This window comes from Pinus tabuliformis, chromosome 6 (genome assembly GCF_031772625.1).
Source record: "Pinus tabuliformis cultivar Carrire ecotype Pingquan chromosome 6, CPIR1, whole genome shotgun sequence".
NCBI classification, from domain to species: domain Eukaryota; kingdom Viridiplantae; phylum Streptophyta; class Pinopsida; order Pinales; family Pinaceae; genus Pinus; species Pinus tabuliformis.
In genome coordinates, this window is record NC_142292.1 from 1,319,582,796 (window position 1) to 1,319,591,558 (window position 8,763).

The 8,763-nt window shown below is 39.1% G+C and overlaps 1 protein-coding gene across 1 annotated transcript; it reads left to right on the forward strand.

Moving 5' to 3' along the window:
* The first annotated feature begins 2,054 nt into the window (after positions 1-2,054).
* LOC149263469 (hydroxyproline O-galactosyltransferase HPGT3-like) lies at positions 2,055-7,909 on the forward strand. Its single transcript, XM_089388513.1, has 4 exons — positions 2,055-2,457; positions 6,979-7,041; positions 7,137-7,300; positions 7,366-7,909. Exons 1-4 carry the CDS (start codon positions 2,145-2,147, stop codon positions 7,585-7,587), a joined length of 762 nt encoding a protein of 253 aa, XP_089244639.1. The 5' UTR covers positions 2,055-2,144; the 3' UTR covers positions 7,588-7,909.
* The last annotated feature ends 854 nt before the right edge of the window (positions 7,910-8,763 follow it).

The window sequence follows — 8,763 nt, forward strand, 5'->3', positions numbered from 1 at the left end:
GATGTGTTTTATACTAATGATTTTCCTAAGTTTGATCAGTATGATGATGATTATGTTCTCCAAACAAAAGCTAGTCTTGCAGAAAAATCAGTAGCTCGTTTGTGGAACTAGGAAGTTCACTTTCAATAGCTCAAATACAATGATCAGTCATTGCATATCAGCTATGGAAGTGAGGAGGTAAGTGCAGAAAATTTTGAAGTAAGTGAAGGATCTTTGCCTTTTTGTTTTAATTCGTTTCAGATCATCAGAGACAACTTTTGTGCAATCAGAAATCAACTGCCGATAAGTTTCGATATTGACCATCTAGAGGGCATTGAAATCCTTGTTCAAGACTTCTCATATCTAGATTTACAACCCCTGAATGCCATTGAATGTCAGGTTGCAGAAGAAGACTTGGAAACTAGAACATATGATCAAATGATGTAAGATGATTCTGTACCATTATGTTTTGAATCATTTCAGTTTTTGAAGGGAATTTTGCATAGCATATATTCAAATGAGAAGCCCGTAGAAAATCATGTAATCTTATTGGAACCAATAGAAAATGTGTTGCAATAGTCTTTTCAAGTTTTTCATGATCCAATAGCTGATGTGTTGGATGATGTCTGTAGTCAAAGTCCTTTTCCATTAGCTAACTTTAAGCTTGAAAAAATTATTGATACAAACTTGATCCAGCAGCCAGTTTCTTTGTCATTTTCAGCAGGATTCTCGTCAGAAAGCTCAGATAAAAGTTTGAATTCATGGTATCAGGAGAAGCAAAGTAATCCATTGGATGAGCTAAGTCCCAGTGCACATGAATTTCAAGATCCTCATGCAGTCTTTTCAGAGTCAGATAGAACATCCATATTATTTTAATCTGGGAAAATTTGGATCTATTTACAAGTTTACATGGGAGTTGCCTTTTAGTAGTTCTCTCTTGTTGTTCATAAACAAGCACTTATATAGAATTCAAACAGTAGCCAGAATGTTTACTTGGTTTCATTGGTTGTTTCATTTCACTTGATTAGGTGATGAATGGAACAGTTAGAGTAGGTTTTATTGTATAAGCTCCATTTCAAGCATCTTTTCCAGTTGTTTTAGTATTGAGTTAGTTTTCAATCAATTTCAAGTCAGTTTGTGTCTTTGAGTCTGTTATCACTAAAAATTCTGTTTCCAAAAATTGCTCAGATTAGCTTAAGGACAAAGTGTTTTCGCAGCGCATGAATCCTTTTAGCAGTTTCGCAGCGCTACCTGTTTAGGTGATTTCGTAGCGTGCTACGAAATTGGGGATTTGTTCAAGTTTTCAGTGAAGGTCCAAAATTCTAGCATGCCTATTGAATAGAGTTCTGAAAGAGGGAGTTAGAAACACTGAAAAGGCGCTTGGAAGAAGTGGCGGTGTTATGATGCTCCTTTCAAGCTGGCGCAAATGATGAAAAGGTTTACAAGATAAAAGCATTGGGATGCTCTTCGTAAAACTATCATGGGCTTGTAAAAAGTGAATGAATCAAACATTAAAAGCATTATTCCAGCTTAGATGCCTTTCTGCTAGCTGGAAGAAGCATTACAGCACGGTTGTCTGAGTTTGACATTATAGCAAAACAAGTGGAAGCAGGGGAAGGCTGGTTCTCTAAGTTGTATTGTATGTGGCAGAGTTCAAAGGGCTATGGATCTTCTCAAAATGGTACACACAACAAGGAACCTGTTAGTGTTCAGTTACGGAAGGCTGCTTTGAAGGGCCTAAGAAGGACTACAATCAAGACTAAATATCTGGCAAGAGATACATATGTGGTCATATGAGAGGAATTTGAGGTATCCTTGAATATCTTATAGAGGAGCTTATTTACAGAGAACGCGAGGCTTGAAGAAAGACCCTTGCTCTCCCGTCACTTCCCAGCCAAAAAGATGCCTTCAGTTGTGTCGAGCGGACGAATACACCGGCTGGAACTGGAGAATTTTAAGTCTTATAAGGGGCAGTCTTCCCTGTTATTAAATCATTTCATTCTGTCCGTAACGCATGATCTTAACAGAGGTTTCTTCTTCGATGCAGTTGAAGAGAAGAGGGCAGTCGTGATCTGGGTCGTGTTAAATTTCTTGCGTCAACAGACAGAAGGCGCTGTTTTTACGGAGGGTGGAAAATTGATATTTGAGGAAGAGGATAGGAGACGATGATGATGAGTAACAGTAACAGGAGGTTTCCTTTCAAAGGTCGTCAAGCTGATTCGGGACGAGGCGGCACCATGACTATATTGATGATGTTTTTGTTAGCTTGCTTCGCTTGGCTTTACATTGGCGGACGGTTGTGGCAAGATGCAGAGATAAGGAAACTGCTTGGCAGTCTTCTTGAGAAAAATGGCAAACAGGAAACAAGGGTAGTAACTGTGGAAGAGCAACTGATGAATCTTGGATGTAAGGATTCAGGAAAAAGAATTGCTAATTTGGAGATGAAAAATCGTATTTCCGTCATGCAGCTGCTCCATTGTATGTTTTTTCGAGGGATCTTGCACAGTATATTAACATAAACAGTGCCTCCTTAAACACCTATGCACACGAGGACATATCTGTGGGTTCATGGATGATGGGCCTGGATGCAGAATATATTGATGATAGACGTTTCTGTTGTAGCAGCACAGAAGATGAGATATGTTCAACTGGATGAATTAAAGTACTAACAACAGCTGAGTATATATGGACACTCAACAATGAAATGCCACTAAAATTTGATTCTTCATCAGATAGGTGGAGTTAAGGTTGTAGAGGAAGAAAAAAGGAAGCACGAACTTTTTGAAATAAGTTGATGAGCAGATTTCACTGTGATCCCATATGTTTCTATTGTGTGGCCACAGTTGATTTTAGATGATCAAAAAGCCCGTTCAAGGAAAGTTTGAGCTCCCAATGTCACATTCATTGGTAGTCTAAGCATACAATGTTGAAATTTTCCAACAGTCTCCTTCCATCTATATTTGACATTAGAGAATGGAATTTTTGGGAAAGGGCACAGTTTTTTTTATCAATAAGAGAGTTAGCTGGCAGAGTTTCAGATTCTTTAAATATTTTTGTTTTTCCATATTAAGTCTTCTATATTTTCTTTGAGCAATACTTGGACATTTGGAGGACAACCTTTGTGAATCCTTCAGTTGCGCTGGGGCTGTGTTTATCGTTTGTCTTGTCATTACTTGCTATGGAAATTAGTTCTCAAGATCCTGAAAGTTTACCTGCTATAAATTCCTGTCAATCACCACATCATATGCTTTCCAAGGAGTCTTACATGAGTACACAGCCATCTGTAATAGATGCTTCAAGAGATTAACGCGCACCTTTTAAGAATGTTCCAGCAGTTAGTGGACAAGATCTTATGGGGGAATTGGACTCATATGCGAGGGCTTTGTTCTATACCAACAGAAGGATCAAGGCATTATTATTCACCTTCTGTGGACGGTCCAGTGCTCAGTAAGTTACCCTACATGGATGTTGTGGGAGGTTCTAAGAGTTCTTTAACAGAGGAGACAAGCTTTTCCTCAGGAGAAATATCTGTTGCAAGCAAACCTTTTCAAAACAATCAAGGGAGTAAAGTGCTTAAGCCATGAACACTGGTGATTATTTAGAAAACCAGAGAGGAAGACTGTGTTTTTAAATTACACAGCAGTTTCGTAGCGCGCTACGAAACTGCTGTAGGTGGTGATTTTAAACGCAGAGCAGCTATTGTGATACTGTGAGCGGGAATTTTGAAAGAGAGACACCTGCCCATCAATACAACCTACAGCACATCAGAAACATGGCAGCGTTCCATACCTGGGGTAATTAAAGAGCTGGGAACATGCTGCTACATTTTCGAAGAGTGGTGGAAGACAAGGACCGGGAAAACAGGGGTTCTATCCTAATATTATTGAATCATCAACGCATCCAGCATCCAATGCTAACCTGGAACATTGAATCCTCATGTCATGCTATCACAACCACTTCCAGAAAGAGAGCAGATGTCAAAGAATGAAGTTCATTGTAATTAAAGCCATCAAAGCTACCGCTGTAGTAGTCCACTTGGCAGAGAACGAGTCTTAATTGTAATAAATGCTATGTCCAGCATGATGTAGAATTAGGATCTTATTTGCTTTAGGATTCCAGCGCTGTCAATTAGTGGTCAGCTGTAATTATTAGTTAGTTAAAAGTTAGTAGGTGTCATCATAGGTAATTATTGAGCTTCCCTCACGCTGGAGGAGGGAGCTCGAATCAGGTAGAGTAAGCATTCTATATAGAGCTGAAAGATGAATGTAAAGGGGGTTGGATGTTTTGATAAAGAACAAGTCTATTTTGGTTTATGTAAAAAAAGCAGATTTCAGTAATACAAACAGCTGTTGTTTCTTCTCAAGATTCTCAATAGATCTTATTGTTCAAATGTATGGTGGTTTATTCTCTTAGTGTTCTTTTACAGTCTTGTTACAGCATAATCGCTCAGAATTCATGTTTCATGCTCTGACTTCCTGTATGCTTTGCAAGCTGTGTTTTATGTAAAGTATGTTTGAACATCTGATGAAAAGAGCCTTGATTTCCATGAAAAGATAGTGTTTTTGTTTGCTGAGATGTGTGAGACTCCATAAGCCCAATGGAGATTAATTTGATATTTGTCCAACCAGCTTATTTTTCATGTGTTGTTTAAAGAGTTAGCCATCTTTCCTTGTCATTAATCCATATTCATAATCTGTGAGAGAGCCCTCTCTGACTAAGGAGGCTAAGCCTTAGTCTAAAGCCTGGTTTGAAATAGTTACATAAGATCTTGCTAAGTGGCAGCCCTTAGTACCTGATTTTGTGATAACATTTTGGTGCGTCTGCCGGGAGCCTGAAGATTATTCTTTCCCGAAATTATGAAGCTGAACTTCTAAAGGTAGCAGGAGTTCAGAAGGTTTTTGAGGCTGCAAAACTACCTTGGCGACTCCATTGTTGAAGAATTCGAAATTCATAGGTTCATGGTGATTCCACTGGAGTTATGAAAGACCCAGAGGCTACCATTCTTACTTCAAGGTATGCATGCATAGATTTTTCAGGAATTCATGGTTTCCCAAATCATTTTCCCAAGGATGCATATTTTCTAAGGAATGGTCCCAAATTTAATGGAGAAGATTTGAGTTTAACTCTGAAGCATATCTCAGATTTCTGTCATTTTGCTGAGCTTCTTAGAGTTAAACATGAGGATGTTTGCATTATGTTATTCTATGATTCACTTCAAGGGAAATGTAAACAATGGATTGAAAGTTTTCCTATCAAATCCATTAAGTCATTTCAAGACTTATGGCTTATGTTTTTGGAGGAATGGATAGATAGGTCAGAGGTGGTGGCAGACTCTCCCTCAGTTGAAGGTTTCAAACAATGGAATAATGATCATAGTAAAGAAGAAACAAATGAATCTTTTTCTTTGTCCTTGTCCTCATATCTAAAATCCTTTGACTGCAAGGCAGAGGACAGGATGAGATTTTTGGATGAATTTGCTGAGGACCTTGAAAAAGAAATTGAAGGTTTAGAAGGTCAAATTCAGGCATATAGTTTTCATAATCATGATCATTATTTTCAGAAGTTTTCTATGGTAGAACGCAAGGAGAGAATGCTGGTTCCTTTCTCTTTCACGATTGAGGAACTGAACATTGTCGTTGAAGATCAGTTGGCACAACCTGAAAGTTACAAGAATCATCATCAAGCTGATCATGTATTCTGGGATCCTGTAGCTGACTACATGGAAGAGTTTTACTCTCAAGTTTTTCAGTTTTTCTATGAAGATCAGAGGCAATTTCAGTGGCAGTGGTCATCACAATATCATTGTGGCTCTGAACTCCGATGCAGTCAAAAAACTCAAATATCAGATAAAACAGAGGATTGGCTACATTGGAAATTTCATATTGATTGAGCAGAAAGAAGTTGAAATTGTTAGGGTAGGTAGGTAGAGGTAAATGCAAAATAAGCTCAAGGTCAACTGAGCATTTTTCAGTAGAAGTAGCTTTCTTTCTCCTACAGTCATGCTGGTCAAGCAAATTTCTGTTTGTCAAATAAATTTTATAAGGCACTGGAACTGCAGGTTCTTAGTGCACCACAAGGGCACACTATCCCAAGTGGAGCCACTGTTATCACTGAAAATTCTGTTTCCAAAAATTGCTCAGATTAGCTTAAGGACAAAGTGTTTTCGCAGCGCATGAATCCTTTTAGCAGTTTCGCAGCGCTACCTGTTTAGGTGATTTCGTAGCGTGCTACGAAATTGGGGATTTGTTCGAGTTTTCAGTGAAGGTCCAAAATTCTAGCATGCCTATTGAATAGAGTTCTGAAAGAGGGAGTTAGAAACACTGAAAAGGCGCTTGGAAGAAGTGGCGGTGTTATGATCCTCCTTTCAAGCTGGCGCAAATGATGAAAAGGTTTACAAGATAAAAGCATTGGGATGCTCTTCGTAAAACTATCATGGGCTTGTAAAAAGTGAATGCATCAAACATTAAAAGCATTATTCCAGCTTAGATGCCTTTCCGCTAGCTGGCAGAAGCATTACAACACGGTTGTCTGAGTTTGACATTATAGCAAAACAAGTGGAAGCAGGGGAAGGCTGGTTCTCTAAGTTGTATTGTATGTGGCAGAGTTCAAAGGGCTATGGATCTTCTCAAAATGGTACACACAACAAGGAACCTGTTAGTGTTCAGTTACGGAAGGCTGCTTTGAAGGGCCTAAGAAGGACTACAATCAAGACTAAATATCTGGCAAGAGATACATATGTGGTCATATGAGAGGAATTTGAGGTATCCTTGAATATCTTATAGAGGAGCTTATTTACAGAGAACGCGAGGCTTGAAGAAAAACCCTTGCTCTCCCGTCACTTCCCAGCCAAAAAGATGCCTTCAGTTGTGTCGAGCGGACGAATACACCGGCTGGAACTGGAGAATTTTAAGTCTTATAAGGGGCAGTCTTCCCTGTTATTAAATCATTTCATTCTGTCCGTAACGCATGATCTTAATAGAGGTTTCTTCTTCGATGCAGTTGAAGAGAAGAGGGCAGTCGTGATCTGGGTCATGTTAAATTTCTTGCGTCAACAGACAGAAGGTGCTGTTTTTACGGAGGGCGGAAAATTGATATTTGAGGAAGAGGATAGGAGACGATGATGATGAGTAACAGTAACAGGAGGTTTCCTTTCAAAGGTCGTCAAGCTGATTCGGGACGAGGCGGCACCATGACTATATTGATGATGTTTTTGTTAGCTTGCTTCGCCTGGCTTTACATTGGCGGACAGTTGTGGCAAGATGCAGAGATAAGGAAACTGCTTGGCAGTCTTCTTGAGAAAAATGGCAAACAGGAAACAAGGGTAGTAACTGTGGAAGAGCAACTGATGAATCTTGGATGTAAGGATTCAGGAAAAAGAATTGCTAATTTGGAGATGAAAAATCGTATTTCCGTCATGCAGCTGCTCCATTGTATGTTTTTTCGAGGGATCTTGCACAGTATATTAACATAAACAGTGCCTCCTTAAACACCTATGCACACGAGGACATATCTGTGGGTTCATGGATGATGGGCCTGGATGCAGAATATATTGATGATAGACGTTTCTGTTGTAGCAGCACGGAAGATGAGATATGTTCAACTGGATGAATTAAAGTACTAACAACAGCTGAGTATATATGGACACTCGACAATGAAATGCCACTAAAATTTGATTCTTCATCAGATAGGTGGAGTTAAGGTTGTAGAGGAAGAAAAAAGGAAGCACGAACTTTTTGAAATAAGTTGATGAGCAGATTTCACTGTGATCCCATATGTTTCTATTGTGTGGCCACAGTTGATTTTAGATGATCAAAAAGCCCGTTCAAGGAAAGTTTGAGCTCCCAATGTCACATTCATTGGTAGTCTAAGCATACAATGTTGAAATTTTCCAACAGTCTCCTTCCATCTATATTTGACATTAGAGAATGGAATTTTTGGGAAAGGGCACAGTTTTTTTTATCAATAAGAGAGTTAGCTAGCAGAGTTTCAGGTTCTTTAAATATTTTTGTTTTTCCATATTAAGTCTTCTATATTTTCTTTGAGCAATACTTGGACATTTGGAGGACCACCTTTGTGAATCCTTCAGTTGCGCTGGGGCTGTGTTTATCGTTTTTCTTGTCATTACTTGCTATGGAAATTAGTTCTCAAGATCCTGAAAGTTTACCTGCTATAAATTCCTGTCAATCACCACATCATATGCTTTCCAAGGAGTCTTACATGAGTACACAGCCATCTGTAATAGATGCTTCAAGAGATTAACGCGCACCTTTTAAGAATGTTCCAGCAGTTAGTGGACAAGATCTTATGGGGGAATTGGACTCATATGCGAGGGCTTTGTTCTATACCAACAGAAGGATCAAAGCATTATTATTCACCTTCTGTGGACGGTCCAGTGCTCAGTAAGTTACTCTACATGGATGTTGTGGGAGGTTCTAAGAGTTCTTTAACAGAGGAGACAAGCTTTTCCTCAGGAGAAATATCTGTTGCAAGCAAACCTTTTCAAAACAATCAAGGGAGTAAAGTGCTTAAGCCATGAACACTGGTGATTATTTAGAAAACCACAGAGGAAGACTGTGTTTTTAAATTACACAGCAGTTTCGTAGAGCACTACGAAACTGTTGTAGGTGGTGATTTTAAACGCAGAGCAGCTATTGTGATACTGTGAGCGGGAATTTTTAAAGAGAGACACCTGCCCATCAATACAACCTACAGCACATCAGAAACATGGCAGCGTTCCATACCTGGGGTAATTAAAGAGCTGGGAACATGCTGCTACATTTTCGA

Coding starts and splice junctions, on each gene's coding strand:
- LOC149263469 (XM_089388513.1), top strand. CDS start 2,145: ATGATGATGAGTAACAGTAACAGGAGGTTTCCTTTCAAAGGTCGTCAA. Junction 2,458..6,978: donor CGTCATGCAGCTGCTCCATT/GTATGTTTTTTC, acceptor TCTTCGATGCAG/TTGAAGAGAAGAGGGCAGTC. Junction 7,301..7,365: donor ATGGCAAACAGGAAACAAGG/GTAGTAACTGTG, acceptor AAGAATTGCTAA/TTTGGAGATGAAAAATCGTA.